Below are 25,426 nucleotides of genomic sequence, written 5' to 3'. Positions count from 1 at the left end.
TGCTTAAAATTGTTTATAAAATATGTTTAACTGTTTTACTACTAACTAACAAGCAGATTTTAGTTTCTTAAATTTGCAATTAAATGCATATTTTAAATTAGTTTAAATAAATAAAGTTTCGATTTTTCTTTGTTAGTGATTGCATAAACATACTGCGTTTAAATTGTAAAGAAATTAATTAACAACTTATGCAATACTTATATACAAGTTCGATTATCATATATCAATTAGTTTCTTTTTGTAAATTTGTTCATTTAACAGATAAAAAAAAAAGATTAACAAAACGAGTGTTTTTCTCAGATAAAACTAAAATAAGAAATTTTCAATAGCTGAAAATTTATTTTGGAATGTGATTATTTGGTACGAACAAAGTTAAAAGAATCTGGTTTTGATAATTGAAAAATTTTTTTTGTGTTATTTTAAATTAAAAGTTAATTGTATTAGGATTAAGTTTACATTAAAGGTTTGAAAACTGAGAAAAGTTAAGTTCAAAAAACTATACTTAAATTTTAAATACTTTTATATATAATTTAAATTACACATATTTATCCTTACAGAAATATAATTAATCAAATATGCGAATTCGTAACATTCTTCTACTGTTTCTCATCGGTGGTTTGGTGGCGCTAGTAAGCTGTAACGACGATGATGCGAAGGTCGAGGAGGTCCCGGATAAAGATGAAGATGAACAGGAGATCAATGATGACGGAGAAGAAGCACAAGAGAAAGAAGATTTACCCGATACCATCACTATCGTGAGTTGATGTATATTGAATTTAATATAAAGATTAAAATATATTGCGCGTCATTATGTAGAAGCTTTTATTTACAATAAGCTAGTTTTTTTATTCAGCCATCATCAACAAAGTTGAGATGTTTTGTGCCATCGACAGTTAGCATAAAAAAAAAATTAAAAATGAATGTTGTCGTTGGTTCATTGTTTACAAACTACAATAAGGAAAAATTTTTAGTACTTTCTAACAGTCGTTCGTTTTCTTCATGGTTTATTTAAATAATGCTAGATAAAAACTGTTAGCTTTTAAAGCATATCTAACTTATTTTTATAGTTCTTTGAATACAATTATTTTAATATTTTTTTTTAAACATACAATAAAACATTGTTGATTTATTTAATTTACATTCACTTGGCTAAAATTAATGTTTTGAAATTATTATACAACTAAATCTAGAATATTCAAAAACTAAAAAATAGTTTAACGTTCTAAACTTGTAAACCATAAACAAGTAATATAAGTGGTTTAAAACTACATAACTTATACTTTTCAAAAATGACTAAAAAGTTTACGTATGAGTATTTTATATTTTACAGTAAATGGTAAAAAAAATTTTAAATGTAAATAATTAAAAAAGTATAATGGTCTTTTGTTTTTTTGTTTTAATTGTAAATTACATAATATTGATTGACTAAAAGTATTTCTTAAAAAAATTATTTATATAGTTTAGTTTAAAAAAAATATTAAAAATATCTTTCTGTCTTAAAAAGACTTAAAACAGACGTTTTTAAAGACTGTCAAATCAACTTTTATTAAACTTTTTTTAATGGTTATTTAAATACAAGAACAACCACTTATACGTAAATAATCTATTGTGAGTATCAATGTTCATTACACTGTAATTATCTTCAGCATAATTGAGATGTTTTCGCTATCATAATCACTAGGCTACACCATATAACTATAAGAAAAAGTATTGAAGTTTTAACTTGATAATATAGTTCTAGGAAACAAAAAAAAATTTTCATAATTCAAGTTATAACTAATCTTATGCTATACCCCTAAAAGTACATAAAAGCAATAATTACAGTGAAAGTACACAAGTCATAACTATTGTAATTAAGATCGATACAGCAACCATTTATCTTTTTTCTTTCATTAAAGCTTTAATAAAATCATTACTCTCCAAAACAGAACGGCAGAGAGATACCAATAGAAAGAGCTGACAGGACCATAACTTCCAAGGTTACCATGGAGATAACATTCGGCCAGGAAGTGGTTGGCAACATAACATTCGGGTTGTTCGGGAGGACGTGCCCCAAAACCGTCCGCAACTTCATCACCCTCGCTAACCCCAACAGACCCGACGGGGAGGGTTACAGGGGATCCAAGATCCACAGAATTGTCAAGGGTTTCGCATTCCAAGGTTTTTTATTTTATATTGTAAATAAAAGGATCATTGTTGAGGCAACTGATTTTCAAGGTTTTTATTTTTTGTATAAAAGATATCCATTATCATAGAGGGCTTTGCTTTTAAGGTATTTTTTTACTTTAATAATATGAAAAATTTCCATAAAAATGTTAAGGGTTTTAGCTTTTTTGTTTGATCAAGATCCACAAAGTTGGGTTCAACTTTTTAAAGGGTTTAACTTTCAAAATTGATTTTATTTTATTTATATAAACGATTCAACGAATTATTAACGGTTTTGATTTTTAAGATAAAAAATTGACCAGAAAACAACATAAGTTTTCGTAACATTCTGCGTCTACTTTCTGAGGTAATTGTACATGATGCAACAATAAAAGTTCTAAATGTTTATAAAAATAAAAATGTTGGGCATATAACAACTTTATAGAGAATATCAATTATAATTAAACAATAGTAACATCATGACGTAACAGTATTAACATTATGACGTCAAATTATTTACATTATGACGTCACAGGAGGAGATTATTTGAACAACGACGGCAGCGGAGGATGGAGCATCTACGGGAGGTTCTTCAGAGACGAGAATTTCAGCATCAAACATTTCCCATTCTGCCTGTCCATGGCTAACTCAGGTAAGTTGATTAAAAAAACAATAATCAAGCATTTCCCATTCTGTTTGTCCATGGCTAACTCAGGTAAAACTATTATATATTTATATATATAAGATGTAATGTTAAAAGGCGTGAAATCCTGGAGATCCTGATAAGCTAAGCTTATTGGAATATATACCACAGATGTTTTTGTTTATAAACGCCGTTAGTCGAAATAAAGTTTTAACACAAAAACATCTGTGGTATTTATATATATACTTTTTTCTTTATCAAATATTTCTTATTTTGTCTTTTCATGGCTAACTCAGAACTAATTAAATAAATAATCTTAACAACTTGATCAAGCGATCTGATTTAAATATTCTTTAAACTAAAAAAATATTTTACCAATCTTTTTATGGCAGTCAATTCAAGGTTTATGTTCAATAATAGAACTTGAAACTTACTTACTTTAATTTGACAAAGACAAAAGGTTTTGAGCTATAAATATAAATTCCGTTATTTTATAATTTTAAATACTTATTTAACCACAATTTTCAAAATTTTTTCTACGAAACTTATTCAGGTCCAAACACGAACGCTAGCCAGTTCTTCGTACCGGTGATCAGGACATCCTGGCTGGATAACAAGCACGTGGTCTTCGGACAAGTGCTCGAGGGCCACAAGATCGCCAAACAGATCAACGACATCAAGACCAACGCTTTCGACAGGCCTTACAGACAGGTTAGTATCTGAAAGTTCTTAAAAATAAATTAGACAGGTCTTGCAGACAGGTTAGTATCTAAAAGTTTGAAAAATAAATTAGACAGGCCTTACAGAATCTTGAATAATATTTGAACACATGTTTTCTTAAACCTAAAAAACTAAATGAAATAACTGTTTAATAAAAACAATAAAGGAATTAAAAATACTTTACGGCGGGTAAATGCTATTCATAAATATGAAAAAATTGAAAGTTAAAACTTGATCAACCCTACAGACAGCTGAGTTTTGTATTGAAGTTAAAAAAAGTTGTTATGTAAAAAAAAGACGTAGCTTGCAAAAAGTAAAAAAAAGACATATCATAGACAAGTAGAAATTATTCAAAGATTAAAAATAATTAAAACATAAAAAATTTAAAGTCAATTTTTTCAGACAGGTTTTTTGCATGCAAACTTTGTGTACATTTTAGGTACAATTTCTTAAACTACCTTTTTTTTTCGAGCTGATTTACAATCTTGTTAAATTTTAAAGCTGCTAAGACAGCTGATTTTAAAAACTTGTAATAATTCTTACAAGGAATTATTTTGTTATTTTCATTAAAAAAAATTGTTATTTTGACCTTAGCGTCAGATTTAAGATTTCACTGTGAGGTAAAGATTATTTATCAAACCTAAAAAACTATAATTTCGTTTTAAATTATATACAAGTTTTTCGTAAAATCTGCTGTGATAGTTGAAAAATTAGCGTAAATTTTGTTTTAACATAATTAATCTATATAAAGGTAGTTTTTTATAAGACTTAAAATATCTACAATAAAAAAAAAAGACAAAAACTTGTTTTGTTATACATTTTTAATTGAAGTCGACTTACGCATATACTTTTTTCGTATCTCATAACAATACAATACTAAATTTACTCACATGAAGTCATTATTTGCAGGTGTTTATCAGCAACACTTGGACAGAAATGTACAAGAAGGACTTTCTTAAGAAGACCGAACTCTAAGTCAACAGTGTTTTACCTAGACAGATGATTTTTATATAATTAAATTGTAATCGCTTTAGTATTTCTTAAAAATTGCATTTCTGATTTTTCTGTGCACACAGCAGGTTAAACATTTATTTTACATTGAATTTAAAATATACTAGATTGTTTAAGGTAATAAGTGTGGTAAAAAGTTGCTTATTTATTTGTAATATTTAGTTTTTAATTATATACTACACTTATCCTTACTTATGATATCTTATGTAAATCTTTATCTTAGTTATGTATTTGTTTTATATTTACTATGTCGCTTAATTTACAACTAAACTCAAATTTTATCTTATTATTTATTCTTAAAATACTGTATATACTTTTACCTAAAAACAAACTTTATTACTCTAACCTGCATAAAACCATCAAGGTTCGTTTGTATCGTTTGAATATAAGATACTGATTAGCATACATTTACTACTATGATGTAATTATTTGGCAACTTTTATTCAAAAAACGTAAAGCTTGTGTGTGCAGAAAATATCAAATTTGTTGATTCAAGTTTGCTAATTTAAGTTTTATTAATTTATCAAAATACTTATACTTTAAGTTACTTTTTTACAAAAATTTAGTTTAAAAAAATAAGTTTATTAAATATGGTGTATTGTTTGTTTGTGTTAACTTTATATCGTTCTTTCGTATCTATTTAGTTCATAGTTTTCTAAATACAAAAATAGCTTTTATTCTATAACTTAGCAAATTTTTAAACTTTTTTTGTGTAAAGTTCTTAAACTCATTCAAGTTATTAATTTTCTTTATAATCTTTTTTTCTAGTTTAATCACAAGTTTGACTCTTTTTACTTGGTTTTATTGTTTATTTGGCACTTTAACTTACTTAAATTCATATAGCTTTATTATTTTATATAATTTCGATTGTAGATAAGTCGATTTTTTATAAATACTTTTAATACACTAAACTCATTTTGAAAATCTAAGTTTGTACAGATTTTTTAATGTTACTGATAACCACGTAATTAAATAGATACATATAAAACTATATATTGATAAAAGAACGTTATAACCAAACAAATTATTTTTAAGATTTATTAGTCAACTATCTAAAAAATAATTAGTTAGTTCTATGTATTCACTTTACTTTTTTTTAATTTGTGCATTTAAAACTAAGTTCTTACACAAATTCTTTTTATTTTTCAAAATTATCAAAATTACTAAGTAAACTTTTATATTGTTTGTTTTATATCGTTCGCTAAAAAAAGTAAAAAATTCTAAATAAACTTCATAACAGCACTTCTTAGTTGAAAGTTTAAAGTTATTTTGCTTACATTTATAATTGTTGTTTGTAACTTAACATCAGTTAAGTTTTTGACTGTTAAATTTTTGGTTTAAATTCGATCAAGTTTAAAATAAAAAAGTAAAAAAGAATAAAAACTCTAAATTAAAATTAAAGCCTAGCTACTTAAAAGAAACCAATGGAAACTAATTAAAAGTACTTCATCTCTTTTATTATTGTCTGTGCAATAAAACGGTTCAAAAATTTAACGGTTATTAAAATGAAGGTAAAAATATGTTGCTATACTACTAGGACTTTAGTTTTGATAAGCAGACGAAAACAATTAAACATTTGTTTGATTCTTTTTACACTTAACATAGTTATTGGTCAATATTGCAAACATTTTTTTCAATTGAAACTTTTCAATAAATAAAATCGATTTTGATTTTCGAAAGGAACTTCAACTTAATTAGAGAAACTAAAACTACTTAAACTTAGTTTTTATCCGAAAATATATATTTATAAAAATATATCTGACAAGCTTATGAAAAAAATTGTGAAACCAGTAAGTTTACTTAAAGCGTTAATTTTTCGGTTAAGCAAACAAAATACCAATAAAATGCAGAGTTTTGTTTGCATTTGAAAGATGTGAAAATTAATATTAAATTTAAAACTACCGTTTAATTTATTTGAACATATATTTTATAAAATTTGTGCACTATTAATTATTATTTCAAATAATTTCTGTAAAAATGCTGCATTTGATCTTCTCAGTGACGCAACAGTAAACGTTAAATGCAAATTGATGTAAAACTAAAAATAAACAAAACATTTTGTAATTGTTTTGTTTATTTTAACCTTCCTTTTCATATCTGAGTACTAAAATCATATTTCTAAGTCTCAAAAGATTTTTCTGATCGAAATATAAACTATTTTTGTTGAAGTTTTATAATGTACATCTTAGTTTTTTACCATGTTTAAGTCTTATTATTTAACACTACTAATTATTAATAATGTCTTTTAATAATTTAACTCATGGCAAGTCACGAGACTTGTACGTGGTTATAAAGTAAGTGGTTCTTAAAAGCAAATATTTAATAATCACTTTTGTAAAAAAATGGGTTGAATAATGCTTTAAGTCGATGAACAGTAAACAATTGGTTTGTAAAAGTTAACAAAAAGTGCGTTAAACAGGAGAGAAGATAATTCGAATGGACGATATTTGGATAACTGGAATCCTGCGAGAGAAATCGGGAATTCCAAGCTCCTGTGTTCTCGATTCTTGGTACAAAGCCGACCTGCACACTTGGGGATACGAGGGTAAAGGGGACCCGTCATCACCTAGTTTCATGCAGAAAGAGCGGGAAAAATTTTGGCGCGAAATTAACAAGAGGCCTCACTGCAAATGCGACTATACTTTAGTTTAATTTACTGAGCCCTTAGTAACATGTTTTTTTTTTTGTGAGTTAATTAATTGAGTTTAGCTCTTAGTTTAATTTTATTTTTTTAGTTGACAAGCACTGCTTGATGACATGTTTGCGAAAATTGTAAAATAAAGTTATACTAATAAATAAAAAAACAAAAAAAAAATTCACACTATGTTGTTTGTGTTCGTACTTAAAATTTTAAATCTGTATCACACAATTAATTATCATGTAAATATTTGCTAAACTTAAGAATATCTTGGTGTGTATAACTAATCTTTAAAAATGTCTGTTACAAATACAATTCTATTTTGTAAAGAAATGTAAGTGTACGTTGATTAAACTAAACAGATGGAATGACCAAATAACGATTATTTTGCTTAACAATAAAACTAAACTTATGTTATTGTCTAACAATTTGTAATCATATTCATTTTTAAGGATACATTAGAAACTAGAAAGGTCTAAATAATTGATATTAGATAATTTTACAAACTAACTACACAACTATGAATTAAAAATAACTTAAAAATATTTTTTCAAAGACTCGCATAATATTACTCATACATGCCTTAAATGTTGAGATTTTTTGAAAAAAAGTAAAGTTTCTGGAAAAAAAAAATTCAATTTTTTTTTTAAGCATACATACACCACAATACTTTTTTATAAGTAAGTAAATTGAAATGATGTGATTAATTAGATGTGGTTAATTAATTAGACTCAACTTCAAAATGTGTTTTACTTTACATAAATATAATATATTTTCCGTTTTACTTCTTTCCTTTAGAAATCAACAGTGATCTATCTCCGTATCAACTGTTTTTTCCATACCTTTAATTAAACTTATAAAATACTTTAAAGGTTTATCGCATTATAGTATAAAACAAAGCGGGTTGAATATAATAGCTAGCTAGTATTAAAAAATCTAACCTAAATTTTTTAGTAGTTATGTATTCCCAAACGATATCTTTTTAATTTACAATTTTTATTAAAACTATTATTAAAAATAGAGCCGTTGTAAATCAAGCTCGTAATAACTTGATACTGGACGTAAGAAAATATTGTTTACAATGAAAATTAAATTTTCACAGTACTCTTCTTCTTACAACTATGACTACAAACATAACTACGAAAAAAATATTTAAATTAAACCAATAATAAAGTAAACTAAATATCTTCAAGTCTTCAATAAATCGTTCCAACTATATATAGTTATTAAAAAATTACAAACTTTATTTATGATTATGTAAATTTGGTGTAGTATATGTAAAGTTGATAAACATTAGTCCAACAAAATTGAATAAAAATTGATATTTGTAAGTCACTTAATTTAATATTATAGAAAGTTTTTACTCTTTGGCAGTGGTCTTTTTTAGTGTGCTCCGGTGCACACTAGTGTACACAAAATTTATTTTGCAGAGCACGGAAAGTATTATTTGTGCATGACATTTTCAGGTCAAGTAGAAAGTTTTATTTTATTTATTGTTTTTCACTAAAACTAAATTCAGCAACTGGTAATTATTTTTTATTCACCATCTTGGTACTTTTTAGTGCTTTTATTTTAAATCAGGGTTTTCCAAAGTGGGTCGTGGTAGAAATTTTGGCGGCCATGAGCAGTAAAGGGGCCACAGAGGAGCCATGAGGTCATAATTTGAAACTAGATATTCTGTAGTTGATGACAGAGAGCAAAAAAAAAGTTTTAGAAGTTTTTAATGTACATTTTTTGAGAAATGTCGTTGTGAGGGCCATATATTTTTTATTCTATTTCTTTTATTTAAAGAAAGCCTCTAAAAACAAGTTTTGGAAACCCTGCTTAACATAATGAAAATATTTCATACTCTAGTAAAGTTTAAAAAATAATTTAAGTGAGTTAATCTCGAAGGCTTTAAAAAACATATGAAAAATATTAGTAAGTAATTTTTGTTGAACTTAATCAGATCTTCTATTTTTTTTTTTGCTTCATTTCAAAATGCTATATTATCTGTAATTTCAACTTATATTTGAATATAACGAACTATTTTAACCATATAAAATCACTGATTTTTAGTTCTAATAAGTTTAAACTTTAAAAAGCTACAATAATAATAATTGTTTATGATTTAGGTTTCTTTACATAACTCAGGCTTGTTTAAAGTTTAAAATATTCTCAGAACTGCTTATGCTTATTTTAACGTTTACAAAAATTCAGGCTGATTAATGCATGTTTTTTTATGTAAAATTCGGCTTGTTTGGATGACTTTTTAAAATTTATGGCTGTTTTTTTATTTTTAGTTCTCTTTTCCTAATTGTGTTCTATTAAGTTGTTTGTTCATAACTTTAAGATTTTTAGGTATTTAAGCTAAAAATGTTTTTTTTAGCACATATTAATTAGATTTTGTAATCTATACACAATTTAAGGGTATCTTTAACTATCATGTTGTAACTCTTTATAGTTTTTAATCACTCATGTTAACTTTTTTGCTTTTTAAAGTGGTAATCCTAAAGTATTTTTTAGTTTTCATTAATATACTTCAAAAAACATTTTAATGCTTTATCAAAAAGTTTTTCTTTTACTTTAATTAAGAAAAACATGTTACTTCAACTCTACTAAAAAAAATATTTCTAAAATGGTACTTCAAAAATATTTCAGTAAAATGGTAATTATGGTTGAAAACATTACAGATAAATTAAGTTACTATGTATTATCATTTACAAAAACTAAACTTAGTAATTTTTTTAAATCTTATATATAACATACTAAAATTTTTAAACTTTAAATTTCTCAAAAACTTATGTTCTTATTTCGTGTTTAGTTTAATCTATTTCTATTTTGAAAATACATATTAAACACTGTTTTTGTATATTTTTGAATTCTTTAATGTTAAGTTAAAAAACACATAAAAAAGTTACATAAACTTAAATAAATTAATCAGTGTGACTACACTCTTGGGCTAGTTTGAACATTTTCAGTATTTTTTGAAATTCTGGAAACCAAAGGCTGGGTTGGTTTGTTTTTAAGTTTTAAGCTATTCTTATGACTTCCAAATATTTACATTTTCTAAAAACTATATTTTTTACCTTACACATTTTTTTTTTGTTTTTTCAATTTTTTTTAGTTATACTTAAAGGTTACTTGTTTAACTGTAGGGTAATCAGTTTTAGTTTTTAATAACAAATAGATTGATAATTTATATTACTATTTGGTTTAACAAAAGTATGTCTTTGTTTTACAGAGTGGTAACTGTGTTTATAAACAGTTTTAGTTTTTAGTATCATTCAGGGTGGCCAGTGAATTTAACAGGGTTGCAAAAATACCTAGAATCCTAAAAAACCTGGAATTTGACAGTTTAGGCTAAAAAATACTGGAAAACTCTGGGATTTGAAAAAAAAAAAACCTAAAAGTTGAACAAAAATTATAAAAAAAACCTGATAAAAACCTTCAATTTTAAACAAATTTTAAATGTTAAGCAGTAAAACTGTGATTTGACACAAAAAACTTATCGTATAAACAAAAATCTTTTGTCATCATTTAATTTATTTTATTAAAAACATATTTAAAGTAGCTTTACAGTATCTTTCCAATGTCGTTATACTGTTAAGCACAGTTTTAAACCTTAAACTTAATTTTAAACCGAAAACAGACCTAAAAACAATTAATTTTAAAAACCTGGAAAAAAAAGTTTTAAGCCTGGGGACAACATTTCCAAAACGTTTGGCAACCCTGACTTAAACGGATTTAATAAGTAATCAGCTAAAGCTAAGTATTAACACTCTGCTTAAAAACTTAAGCAGCTTAAACAATAGTCTGCTTTATTTAAGTGAATAAAAGTATTGTTAATTGTTTTAGTAAAATTAATTAATTACACAACATTAGAGGTTATCATGGTTTAGGTTAAGTTGAAAGTCTTTTTATTATTTTTTTAAACATAAAGTAAAAATGACAGTATGCTGAATGTTTGTTTAAAAATTACTAGAATCACTTATTTGACCATTCTAAAGTTGTGTTTTATAAAATTTTTTGTAGTGTTGTGCTTAGGATTTTTTGTTTTGGTTTAAGACCAAAACCGACATTTAAAACTTTCGGCTTAATTGTTGGAAGTGTCAAATTTTTCTTTGAAACTATTTTTATGAGATATTAAGTAATTTTCACAAATAATTGAATATTTTGTTAATAGTGTTGACATGGTTTTGCCTTTTGTATATACTTTATACAAGATAGTTGTGTGAAAGAACAAAAAAGACAATTCATTTATTATCTCAATCTCATTTTTTCTGTTTAAATAATTTTAAAGTTTAACTTTTTAATTAGTTAAATAATTTTACAGCTGTGAAAAAAACACTTTTTTTTACAAAACACATGAGAAGTCAAATTGTTTGTCTTAATATCATTCTTTAAGTTTAATTTGTAAAAACTGATTAAATTAAGTTAATTTGTACCATCTTTTAACAGTTTATATTAGTCATGCTTAGTTAGTAGTTCAATTAAAACAAATTTTTTGTTATGTTAAATATGTTTTATATAAACAACTTACTAGAACTATTTCTAGAACTATGTCTGTATTTTTTTAAAGTAGTTAATTGAAAAGTAGTTAAATGAATATTTATTGTATTTATATTTAGTTAGCATATGACTTTCCAAGTAAAAAAAATTGTGGTTTCAAACAAAACTATTTAAATGTACAATGTTTTATTTTAAAACATTTTAATAACATCTTAAGTGTTATATGCTTATAACTATATTATAATTATAATTATATTAAACAATTATATTAAACTTATAATTAAACTTATAATTATATTTAATTTTTATTAAGCACACTTAGATTAAGTGTTTGTTATTACATGTTATTAATTAAAATCTTAAATAACTACAGCTTTAATATGACTTAATAAAATTAACTTGTATTTGAATATAATATTTATTAATTGAGCTTTTAAAAGCGCAGTATTTGTTTTATAATGGTTAAGCAAAAGGGTTTAAGAAAAATTCTCAGTGCAAATAATGTTGGACTGCTAATTTTTGGGGCTTTTTGTATAGTTTTATGCTGTACAGAAATTAGAAGGTCCAATATTCGACATCAAGAATATCTAGAAAAACGGTAAGTATTTATTATAGTTTTAATAAATAACTAATAGAAAAAATTAAGTTTTTATGGGATCATAAAAATAACTCTGTGAAAGAAAGTTATAAAAATAAAATGGTTAATATGTTTAAAGCACGTTAATAATGTTAGTAAAAATTTAAGATAAAAGTTTTAACCAGGACAATAACAATACTCTTAACATTAGATTTCAATACAGCTCTTTATGAATTATTTAGTTTTTAAGTTAATCAAAACTTAGTTAAAAAAACAATTCAAAATATTTAATTCTTTTAAAGTTTTTTTTTAATATTAGTGTGGCCCTGGAGCTTGACGCTAAAGTTTATAAAGTATTAAAACTACTTCTACTTTTTATCAGTTTTTAAATAAATTATTTTTTTAAACTTGGTTTGTATTGTGGTAATATTTTTAAATATGTTTTCTCAAGCCTAACATCACTTTAAAACATGTTTAAACAAAACCAAAATTTCACAAAGATGGTTGCAAATTAGCAAAACAACTAATGTAGAAATTAAATTGTGATATTTTTACAGCAACTACAATGTTGGAAATGTGACAAATGCTACTTACTCGATTGTTCCGAACATAACTTCTGATCAACCCTGTGAAAGACAGTGCATTGAAAACCGTGGTAAAAGTTTAATAACAAAATAAAAAATTAAAAAACAATCTTTGGTTTTCAGTTAAAATAACTTTCTAGTATAGTTTACCTAGTTTGAAATTTTATATAGAGTTTTAAATTGTAAGTAAATCTTTTTTTAATAACAATATTTTTCCTAATATATATTATTAAAAAAATAAAAATTAAACAGTATTGTATCAACACTTTAAATTTTCAATTTTAATCGCATAGTTTGATACAAAATCTTATTTTGTTTTCCACAAAATACTACTGTCTAATATTATTAGTTTAAAATAATTTCATCAATATAAAACAAATTAAGTTAATTAAGTTTATCTTTTCAGGGCAAAACAATTACACGATGGTTACCTTCATCAAGTCGAAATCATCGAACCGTGAAATCAGGAATTTCCTCAGAAGAGATTGGGCCGGGATAAGGTACACTGAAAACCAGCTGTATACATATATGTTTATGGACGCTTATTAAAGAACTTAACAGTTGTGTAAAATTTTTAAGGGACACTGAAAACTAGCTTTTTATAATTATAAACGTGTTTATTTTTATTTAACTAAAAAAAATCATACTAATTTATAAAGTTACACTGCAAACCAGCTGTATACATATATTTATTTAATATAACTTAATTAAACTGACATTTGTGTGAAATGTTTAAGGTACACTGAAAATGGCAGGCTTTTTAACGTGTTTGTAATTGGCTCAAACTCTTCTTATGACAATAAATTGATTGAAGAAGAAGCGAAAATGCACGGAGATATTTTGATGTACAACGGTCCTGACAATTATATGTTTGTTTTGTTTAATTCTATTTTGAAGAAAGTTAAACTTGTAGATCTCTTTGAAATATGCTATTTTAGGTTTTACACTGGTAAAACTTTTTGTTTTTGGTTTATGCTTATTAAGACATAATACAAATTTATAACTAATAAGTCTTAATTGGTATATAAGAAACACAGATTAAATGAAAAAAGCGTATTACAATGCATGTTACTTTTAATTAAGTACATATTTTATTAGCACTCTAACATTTTTTATTAAAATTCAAAAGGTTTTCTAAACTAACAAATTTCTAAATACCAATTTAGTTAACGTTTAAATTATTATATTAAAAACAGATAATAAAAAAATAATAAGCCGTTAGTTATTATTTTAACATAATTTTTGTCAACAGAAACATAGCTCGAAAGACGTTAGCAGGGATGCAGTGGGCTTCTGAAAACCTTCCCTCTTCATACTTGTACTCCTCCGGTGATGACGATTTTTTAATTGACGTGGCAGCTCTTGATGACAACATAATGAAAGCAATAAACACCACCTCTCAACTTCCCTACTTCCCATTCATTTGTATATACGCGAAAGTAAGTATTTTTTTATAAGAGAGGTACATTTTCTGCTTATGATTGTATAAAACGGCTTAAATAAAAAAGCATTCAAGACTTTATTTCTTTTCATAGTGTTTACCAATTACAAACGAGCATTTTAAACTATAATGTATAGAAATGTATTAAAAGTTTTAAACGGATTTGTTCTACTATTAAATTCATAAATTATTGAGAAATTTGGTAATTTCTTAATTTTGTCTTCAGTTTTCCGAACAAACATTTATTTCTTTTTGTAGACATTTACTGGCCGAGTCGTAAGAAATCCAGCAGACAAATATTACGTTCCATTCAGAGAATGGCCTAGCACAACGTGGCCAGAGGGTTGTAATGGAGGTTTCTATACAACGAAAGTTGACACCATCAAGGAAATATGGAAGCAAGCAGCTAAGGGTTGGTTGTTAATGTTTGTTACAAATAAGTAATGTTTATAATGTTAGTTTAGAAAGTTTATAAGTAGTGGTGTACGACTCGATAACCGAAAGGTTCTTTTGTACATTAGGTCTTTAGACCAGACTTTTTGAGCGCTTTTTTATTGTTCAATAAACATTCTTTACTTTAAGTTAAAAATAATTAAGAAATTTCAAATACCTTTTTTTAAGCAACCTAATTTGAGCACACAATACACCAGTGAAACAAAATAAAAAAAAATAGGAGAGAAGATAATTCGAATGGATGATATTTGGATAACTGGAATCTTGCGAGAGAAATCGGGAATTCCAAGCTCCTGTGTTCTCGATTCTTGGTACAAAGCCGACCTGCACACTTGGGGATACGAGGGTAAAGGAGACCCATCATCACCTAGCTTCATGCAGAAAGAGCGGGAAAAATTTTGGCGCGAAATTAACAAGAGGCCTCACTGCAAATGTGATTATAATTTAGTTTAATTTACTGAGCCCTTAGTAACAAGTTTTTTTTTTTGTGAGTTAATTACTTGAGTTTAGCTCTTGGTTTGATTTTATTTTTTTAGTTGACAAGCACTGCTTGATGACATGTTTGCGAAAATTGTAAAATAAAGTTATACTAATAAATAAAAAAACAAAAAAAAAATTCACACTATGTTGTTTGTGTTCGTACTTAAAATTTTAAATCTGTATCACCCAATTAATTATCATATTTTATTTATTGCTAAACTTAAGAACATCTTGGTGTGTATAAATAATCTTAAAAAATATCTGTTACAAATACAATTCTGTTTTGTAAAGAAATGTAAGTGTACGTTGAACAAACCAAAAAGATGGACCAAATAACGATTATTTTGCTTAACAATAAAACTAAGTTAATGTTTTTGTCTATCAATTTGTAATCATATTCATCTTAAAGAATACAGTAGAAATTAGAAAGGTCTAAATAATTAATATCAGAAACTTTTACAAATTAACTACACAACTATGAATTAAAGATAACTAAAAATAATTTCAAAGACGCTTTTAACATTACTCATACATTCCTTAATTGTTAGATTTGTTGAAAAAAAATAAAGTTTCTGGATAAAAAAAATCAATTTTTTTCTTAAGCATACATACACCACAATACTTTTTTAGAAGTATGTAAATTGAAATGATGGGCCCAGTATCATCATTTAGACTCAACTTCAAAATGTGTTTTACTTAACATAACAATAACATACATTTCGTTTTACTTCTTTCCTTTAGAAATCAACAAAAATCTATCTTCGTATCAACTGTTTTTTATACCTATAATTAGACTTATGAAATATTTTAAAGGTTTATCGGGTTGAATATAATAGCTAGCTAGTATAAAAAAATCTAACTAAAATTTTTTAGTAGTTATGTTTTCCAAAACGATATACTTTTAATATTTCTATATAAAATGTTCTTGAAAACAGAGCCATTATAAATCGTAATAACTTGATACTGGACGATCTAAACTTAAGAAAACATTGTTTACAATGAAAATTAAATTTTCACAATACTCTTTTTCTTACAACTATGACTGCAAACATAACTACGAGAAAAATATTTAAATCAAACCAATAATAAAGTATACTAAATATCTTCAAGTCTTCAATAAGTCGTTCGAACTATATAAAGTTATTTTAAAGAAAATACAAATTTTATTTATGGTTGTGTAAATTTGGTGTACTATATGTAAAGTTGATGAACATTAGTCTAATAAGATTGAATAAAAATTGATATTTGTAAGTCACTTAATTTGATATTAAAGAAAATTTATACTCTATAGCAGTGGTCTTTTTTAGTGTGCTCCGGTGAACACAAAACTTATTTTTGCAGAGCACGGAACTGATTATTTGTGCATGATATTTTCATGTCATGTAGAAAGTTTTATTTTATTTATTGTTTTTCACTAAAACTAAATTCAGCAACTGGTAATTATTTTATTATTCACCATCTTGGTACTTTTTTAGTGTTTTTGTTTTACATCAGGGTTTCCCAAAGTTGGCCATGACAAAAATTTTGGCGGCCATGAGCAGCAAAGGGGCAAAAGTAGGGCTATGAGGTCATAATTTGAAACTAGATACTTTGGTGGGGTTGATGACGAAGAGCGAAAAAAAAAAGTGTTACGTGTTTTTAATGTACTAAAATTTTTGAGAAATGGAGAGGCCATAATTATTTTAATGGGTGCCTCTTAAAACAAGTTTTAGAAACCATGCTTTACATGATGAAAATATTCCATATTCTGGTAAAGTTTAAAAAAATAATTTAAGTGAGTAAATCTCGAAGGCTTTAATAAACACATGAAAAATGTTAGTAATCAATTTTTGTTTAACTTAATCAGACATTCTAGTTTATTCTTTTTTTGCTTTATTTCAAAATGCTATATTGTCAGTAACTTCAATATTTGAATATAACAAATTATTTTAACCATATAAAATCATTGATTTTTAATTCTAATAAGTTTAAAATTTAAAAAGCAACAATAATATTACATTTGTTTATGATTTAGGTCGCTCTATATAACTCATGCTTGTTTATAGTTTTATAAATTCTCAGAACAGCTTTTGCTTATTTTAACTTTTACAAATATTCAGGCAGACTAAGGCATGTTTTTTTATGTAAAATTCGGCTAGTTTGGATATCTTTTTAAAACTTATAGATATTTTTATACTTTAAATTCTCTTTTTCTTATTGTGTTTTATTAAGTTGTTTATTCATATTTTAGGATTTATAGGTATGTAAGCTTAAAATAAGTTATTTTTAATAAGTATTAATTAGATTTTGTAATTTATATATAATTTAAGATATTCTTTAACTTTCTTGTTGTAACTCTTTCTAGTTCTTAATTACTCATGTTAACTTTTTTGCTTTATAAAGTGGTAACCTTAAAGTATTTTCCTGTTGTCATTAACATATTTCAAACAACATTTTAATGCTTTATCTATCAGTTTTTTTTTTGTTTTAATTAATAAAAACATGTTAATTCCACTCTACTAAAAAAAAATTAAAATATTTCAGTGATAATTATGGTTGAAAACTATAATTCTAAAATTCCAAAAAAATTTAAGTTATTATGTATTATCTTTTACAAAAATTAGTTTAAATCTTTTTTTTTTGGTCATATTTATAACATACTAACATTTTAAAACTATGAATTGCTCAAAATTTTATGTTCTTATTTCGTGTTTAGTTTAATATATTTTTTTTAGAAAATATATATTAAACACTACTTTTGTATATTTTTGAATGTCATAAACATTAACTTGAATAGCACATAAAAAAGTTACATAAATTTAAATAAATTAATCAGTGTTACTACACTCTTGGGCTTGTTTGAACATTTTCAGGATTTTTTAAATTTTTAAGCTATTTTTTATGACTTCCAAATGTTTTCATTTTCTAAAAAGTATATTTTTTACTTTTCAAATTATTTTTTTTTTAATTTTTTTAGTTATACCTATAGGTTACTGTTTAACTGTAAAGTAATTAGTTTTTGTTAAAAAAAGATGACTTATTCTACTATTTGGTTTAACAAAAATATTTTTCTGCTTTACAGAGTGTTAACTGTGTTTATAAACTATGTTTTAGTTTTTAGTATCATGCAGTGTGGCCACTAAATTTAACAGGGTTCAGAAAAAAACTAGAATCCAAGACAAACCTGGAATTTGACAGTTTAGGCTAAAAAAATGGAAAACCCTGGAACTTAAAAAAATTTTGAAAAAAAAACTAAAAGTTTGAACAAAAATCATTAAAAAAACTGATAAAAACCTTGAATTTTATACAAATATTAAAATGTTAGGCAGTAAAATTTCGATTTGACACAAAAAATTTATATATCGTATAAATGAAAATCTTTAGTCATCATCAATTTCATATTTTTTTATCAAAAACATATTTAAAGTAGCTTTACAGTATCTATTCAATGTCGTTATACTATTTAACACAGTTTTAAACCTTAAACTCAATTTTAAACCGAAAACAGATCCTAAAACGTTTAATTTTAAAAACCTCGAAAAAAAATTTAAAACCTGGACAATATTTTCAAAACAACCTATTTGGCAACCTTGACTTAAACGGGTTTAATAAGTAATCAGCTAAAGCTAAGCATTAACTTTCTGCTCAAAAAACTTAAGCAGCTTAAACGATAGTCTGCTTTATTTAAGTGAATAAAAGTATTGTTAATTGTTTTAGTAAAATTAATTAATTACACAACATTAGAGGTTATCATGGTTTAGGTTAAGTTGAAAGTCTTTTTATTATTTTTTTAAACATAAAGTAAAAATGACAGTATGCTGAATGTTTGTTTAAAAATTACTAGAATCACTTATTTGACCATTCTAAAGTTGTGTTTTATAAATTTTTTTTGTAGTGTTGTGCTTAAGATTTTTTTTTGTAATGGTTAAAGACCAAAACCGACATTAAAAACTTTCGGCTTAACTGTAGGAAGTGTCAAATTTTTCTTTGAAACTATTTTTATGAGATATTAAATAATTTTCACAAATATGTTTTATTAATTGAATATTTTGTTAATAGTGTTGACATGGTTTTGCCTTTTGTATATGCTTTATACAAGATAGTTGTATGAAAGAAGAAAAAAAGACAATTCATATATTATTTAACCACACTTGTTCTGTTTAAATGTTTTAAAGTTTAACTTTTTAATTAGTTAAATAATTTTATAGTTGTGAAAAAAAAACACTTTTTTTTACAAAACACATGAGAAGTCAAATTGTTTGTCTTAATATCATTATGTAAGTCTAATTTTTTAAAAAACTGATGAATTTGAGTTAATTTGTACCATCTGTTAACAGTTTATATTAGTCATGCTTAGTTAGTAGTTCAATTAAAACAACTTTTTTGTTATGTTAAATGTGTTTTATATGTAATCAAAGTATTAAACAAAAACAACTTACTAGAACTATTTCTAGAATTATGTCTCTATTTTTTTAAAGTAGTTAAATGAATATTTATTGTATTTATATTTAGTTAGCATATGACTTTCCAAGCAAAAAAAAAAGTAGTTTCAAACAAAACTATTTAATTGTACAATGTTTTATTTGCAAATTTTTTAATAACATCATAAGTTTTGATTTGAAATTTAATTTTTAATAAGCACTCATAGATTAAGTGTTAGTTATTACATGTTTTTACTTAAAATTTTAAATAATATCAGCTTTAGATTAAGTGTTAATTATTACATGTTATTACTTAGAATCTTAAATAATAACAGCTTAAATATAATTTAATATAATTAATTTGTATTTGAATATTATATTAATTAGCTGAACTTTTAAAAGCGCAGTGTTTATTTTATAATGGTTAAGCAAAAAGGTTTAAGAAAAATTCTCAGTGGAAATAATGTTGGACTGCTAATTTTTGGCCTTTTTTGTATAGTTTTATGCTGTACAGAAATTAAAAGATCCAATATTCGACATCAAGAATATTTAGAAAAACGGTAAGAATTTATTGTAATTTTATTAAACAACTTTTAGAAAAATTTAAGTTTTTGTGGGATCAAAAAAAATTGTGTGAAAGAAAGTTATAAAAACAAAATGGGTTAATATGTTTAATGCATGTTAATGATGTTAGTAAACTTTTAAAATAAAAGTTATAACTAGCACAATAACAATAAAACACTCTCTATATTAGTGTTTGATACAGATCTTTATCAATTATTTACTTTTCAAGTTAAACAAAGTTTACTTAAAAAAGCAATTGAAAACGTCAAATTGTTTTTAAGTTTTTTTTATTATTAGTGTGGACCTTGGCGCTAAAGCTTATAAAGTATTATAAAAAAAATACTTGTAGTTCTTCTCAGTATTTAAATAACTTTTTTTTAAAATTTAGTCTATATTGTGGTAATATTCTTAAACATGTTTTCTCAAGCCTAACATCACTTTAAAACATGTTAAAACAAAACCAAAATTTCACAAAGATGGTAGCAAATTATCAAAACAACTAATGTAAAAATGAAGTTGTGATAGATTTATATTTTTACAGCAACTACAATGTTGGAAATGTGACAAATGCTACTTACTCGATTGTTCCAAACATAACTTCTGATCAACCCTGTGAAAGACAGTGCATTGAAAACCGTGGTAAAAGCTTAATAACAAAATAAAGATTTGAAAAATAATCTTTGGTTTTCAGCTAAAATAACTTTCTAATATAGTTTACCTAGTTTGAAATTTTATATAAAGTTTTAAATTGTAAGTTAATTATTTTAAAACAATATTTTTTCCTAATATGGATAATTAAAAAAAAGATAAAACAGTATTTTTTCAAATATTTAAATTTTCAATTTTAAATGCATAGTTTAGTACAAAATCTTATTTTGCTTTCCACAAAAGTTTTACTGTCTAATATTTTAGTTTAAAATAGTGTCCTTATATAAAACAAATTAAGTTAATTAAGTTTATCTTTTCAGGGCAAAACAATTACACGATGGTTACCTTCATCAAGTCGAAATCATCGAACCGTGAAATCAGGAATTTCCTCAGAAGAGATTGGGCCGGGATAAGGTAAACTGAAAACCGATGTGTATATGTTTATGTTTGTTTATAAAACAATTAGACTGACTTTTATGGGTAATTGTTAAGGTACACTGAAAATGGCAAGCTTCTTAACGTGTTTGTAATTGGCTCAAACTCTTCATATGACAATAAACTGATTGAAGAAGAAGCGAAAATACACGGAGATATTTTGATGTACAACGGTCCTGACAATTATATGTTTGTTTTGTTCTATTTTGAAGAAAGTTAAAGTTGTAGATCTCTTCGTGAAATGCTATTTTAGGTTTTACATTGGTAAAACTTTTTGTTTTTGGTTTATGCTTATTAAGACATAATACAAATTTATAACTAATAAGTCTTAATTGGTATATAAGAAACACAGATTAAATGAAAAAAGCGTATTACAATGCATGTTACTTTTAATTAAGTACATTTTTTATTATAATTTTATCATCTTTTATTACAATTCAGAAGGTTTTATAAACTAATAAATGTTTAAACATTAATTTAGTTAACATTTAAGTTATTATTAAAAAACAATTGTTAAAAAAAAAAGAATAAGTCGTTATTATTTTAACATAAATTTTATCAACAGAAACATAGCTCGCAAGACGTTAGCAGGGATGCAGTGGGCTTCTGAAAATCTTCCCTCTTCATACTTGTACTCCTCCGGTGATGACGATTTTTTAATTGACGTGGCAGCTCTTGATGACAACATAATGAAAGCAATAAACACCACCTCTCAACTTCCCTACTTCCCATTCATTTGTATATACGCGAAAGTAAGTATTTTTTTATAAGAGAGGTACATTTTCTGCTTATGATTGTATAAAACGGCTTAAATAAAAAAGCATTTAAGACTTTATTTCTTATCATGGTGTTTTACCAATTACAAACATAACATCTTATACTATGAGGTATGGAAGTGTATTTAAAATTTTAAACATATTTGTTCTATTATTAAGTTCATAAATTATTAAGAGATTTGCTTATTTCTTTATATTGTCTTTAGTTATCCGAACAAACAGTTTTTATTTTTGTAGACATTTACTGGCCGAGTTGTAAGAAATCCAGCAGACAAATATTACGTTCCTTACAGAGAATGGCCTAGCACAACGTGGCCAGATGGTTGTAATGGAGGTTTCTATACAACGAAAGTTGACACCATCAAAAAAATATGGAAGCAAGCTGCTAAGGGTAAGCAATAAGTTGGTTGTTAATGTTTGTTACAAATAAGTATTGTTTATAATGTTATGTTTAGAAAGTTTAAAAGTAGTGGTGTACGACTCGATAACCGAAAGGTTCCTTTGTACATTAAGTCCTTAAACCAAACTTTTTGAGCGCTTTTTTTATCGTTCAGTAAACAATATTTACTTTAAGTTAAAATTATTCAAGAAATTTCAAGTATCTTTTACTTTATCAAACTAATTTGAGCGCATAATACACAAGTGAAACTAAATAAAAAAAAATAGGAGAGAAGATAATTCGAATGGATGATATTTGGATAACTGGAATCCTGCGCGAGAAATCGGGAATTCCAAGCTCCTGTGTCCTCGATTCATGGTACAAAGCCGACCTGCACACTTGGGGATTCGAGGGTAAAGGAGACCCATCATCTCCTAGTTTCATGCAGAAAGAGCGGGAAAAATTTTGGCGCGAAATTAACAAGAGGCCTCATCGTAAATGTGATTATACTTTAGTTTAATTTACTGAGCGTTTAATTGCAAGATTTTTGTTAGTTTATAAGTTAAACTACTACTTAACAAGTATTGTTTGATGGTTTAATTACTTATAAAAGCAGCTACCAACGTTAGACTTTTTTTACTTCAATTTTTTGTTTTGTTAATTTGAAGGTATTATATAAGATGTTGAAAAATTTTGGATTTACCTAAATGAATACCTAGCTAATGAATGATTTGTTTTTGTTGGTCAAAAATAAAACTGTAATATTTACATGTGTGTTTCGTAAATACATAAAAGTGTTTTTAAATAAAATAGTATAAAAATAGTATTTTGCTTCAGGCAGGGTTTCAAAAAAACCTGGAAACCTGAAAACCTAGAATATTTAGCAACTTTTACATGGTAAGTAAAAATTTTGATTTGACACGAAATATCTACAACTTAAATATAACCTTTTTAACATCATCGAAATTTTTGTTATTAAAAGACCCATTTGAAGTAGCTTTACAGTATCTTTTCAATGTTTTTATACTATTAAACACAGTTTTTAACCTTAAACTTTATTTTAAACTAAAAATAGTAACAAAAATTTGTATTTAAAAAAACCCGGAGGCAGTTTTGAAAACCTGGAGAAAATTTGCCTAAAACATTTGGCAACCCTTTTAAAGCCATAACATAAATAGCATAAAAACTCCCTTCAACTATTAATATTTGTAAGCATGATCATTCTTAAAGGTACTTTATAAATTTTAAAGTTCGAAATAAAGTAGTTACATCAGATAGTTTAACAATTTGTTGTAGAACTGCAAATTATTTTAGGTAAAAACATACAAAAAAAAAAACTTTACACATGCGTGTTTTTTTTATAAGGAAAACATTTTTTTGCATTAAAAAAATAACTTAAACGTTTAAAAAACATTTCATTTTGTTTGTTTGTATGAAGTTATAAGTTGAGTTTTATAATGCAGAAAACATTATTTTCATTAAGATAATATACCTCTTTATGTTGTTTATTTTTAAGTTATTTAGTTTAAAACTTTATTTTCTCATTAATGTTACCAAACAAAAAATTGGTAACAGTAATAAACTATAGTTTATTGTCAATACTAAAACGGTCGTAATACATAAAAATTTTACACAAATTTTGTTGATGTATAAAACGACTCTCAGCTTAAAATACTTAGTTTGGAGTCAAAAAACGTTAAATGTGTTTATATCTGTTTTCACATTATAATATGCAACTTCTAGTATCTTTACTTTTAACTAAGTTTCACATACCCTTTTGGTCATTAAAAAAGTAAAAAGTGAACAAATTTAAACTAGGATATTGTTAGTTGGTTAGCTTTGACAATATTTTTATAACAAAATGTTTAACCTAATCGTTTAATATCGCAACTAGATATAGTTTAGAATGTTTGATATAAAAAATGTTAAAAACTGATCAAGGTGAAATCTCTTAAAAATATCTATCTGTTATAACGCAGATTCGTTTAGCCGTATAAAACATAATTATCAATCAGCACCAAAATCCTCCAAATACAAATTCAATCTAACATACCAAAAAGCAAATGAAACAACAGAATAGCAAAAAAAAGAAAAATTATTTATTTCAACCTACCTTTTTCCTTAAATATAGCAACTAAAATAGGCAAATAATTCTTAAACTTAATAAATAAAAACTTCGACACAAACCACCAATACCTCAAAACTTTTAACAGGAACACACTCAAAATTTCTTATAGCTGTATGGAAAATTTCATAAGAAAAATTCTTAAACACAATAACAAAATATTAAACTACCTAAACTTCAAACAACAAGAAAAAATCTGCAACTGCAGGAGAGAAAAATACTCTTTAAACAATAACTGCCTATCAAAAAATATAATCTACCGAGCAACTATAAAAACAGACAATATAACAAAATCTTACGTGGGCTCAACTAGTACATCATTTAAAAACAGATATAGCAACCATGAGGAAAGCTTTATTAACAAATTAAAAAGACACAATACAGAATTATCGAACTATATATGGATTTAAAAAACGCAAATAATGACTATAGTTTTTATTGGAAAAACTCTGCAGAACTAAAAAAAAACCGAAAAACAACAAAACATGACATTTATGTTGCTTAGAAAAGTACGAAATCGAAAAAATTTAAAGCACTTATCAATAAATCAAAAAAAAGAAAGGCAGCAACCCTGTCTCTACAATCAAAACATGTATTTTAAAAGAACAAAAACCACTATTCAACAAAAACAAACAGCAATAAAATAAAACCAAAAACAAGAACAAACAAAGCAAAAAATAAGTTGACTTAAACATAAGGTGATTTTAAAATAAGCTAACTAAATTTATCCAATCTATTTGAAACTTAATAATGTGTTTTTTGTGCGAATGTTTAAAATTTTTGCTATGTACTTTATTTCGTTCAGGAGATACGTGTTAAACGTTGAAAATAAGTAAACAATACGAAAATTTGTTGTTTTTTGTATTATAAATACTATTTGTTAATAGATATTTTACAATAAATTTACCGTTTAGTG

General features: G+C 25.3%; 2 protein-coding genes across 3 annotated transcripts; both read left to right on the top strand.

Annotated features, from left to right (window-relative positions):
- The first annotated feature begins 561 nt into the window (after window positions 1-561).
- LOC145844728 (peptidyl-prolyl cis-trans isomerase 6-like) lies at window positions 562-5,721 on the top strand. 2 transcript variants are annotated; one of them, XM_082952149.1, is made up of 5 exons: window positions 562-755; window positions 1,929-2,160; window positions 2,681-2,860; window positions 3,342-3,499; window positions 4,418-5,721. In XM_082952149.1, the coding sequence occupies exons 1-5, from the start codon at window positions 576-578 to the stop codon at window positions 4,481-4,483; spliced, it is 816 nt and encodes a 271-aa protein (XP_082808275.1). In that variant the 5' UTR covers window positions 562-575; the 3' UTR covers window positions 4,484-5,721. The 2 variants fall into 2 exon arrangements, with proteins under 2 accessions (XP_082808275.1, XP_082808276.1); XM_082952150.1 differs by having other exon boundaries at window positions 2,681-2,797; window positions 4,418-5,701.
- A 6,385-nt stretch (window positions 5,722-12,106) lies between these two features.
- On the top strand, window positions 12,107-24,465 carry LOC145844292 (uncharacterized). The gene is made up of 15 exons (XM_082951683.1): window positions 12,107-12,246; window positions 12,783-12,886; window positions 13,216-13,327; window positions 13,547-13,678; window positions 14,062-14,248; window positions 14,509-14,662; window positions 14,924-15,136; window positions 16,678-16,750; window positions 20,689-20,786; window positions 21,116-21,209; window positions 21,288-21,419; window positions 21,796-21,982; window positions 22,244-22,397; window positions 22,673-22,879; window positions 24,401-24,465. The coding sequence occupies exons 1-15, from the start codon at window positions 12,107-12,109 to the stop codon at window positions 24,463-24,465; spliced, it is 2,052 nt and encodes a 683-aa protein (XP_082807809.1).
- Window positions 24,466-25,426: the final 961 nt, after the last annotated feature.

Source organism: Thalia democratica, chromosome 9 (assembly GCF_965202585.1).
Source record: "Thalia democratica chromosome 9, ktThaDemo2.hap1.1, whole genome shotgun sequence".
Classification (NCBI taxonomy): Eukaryota; Metazoa; Chordata; class Thaliacea; order Salpida; family Salpidae; genus Thalia; species Thalia democratica.
The sequence above is the reverse complement of the archived record's forward strand: the minus strand, read 5'-3'. Positions and strand labels throughout refer to the sequence as shown.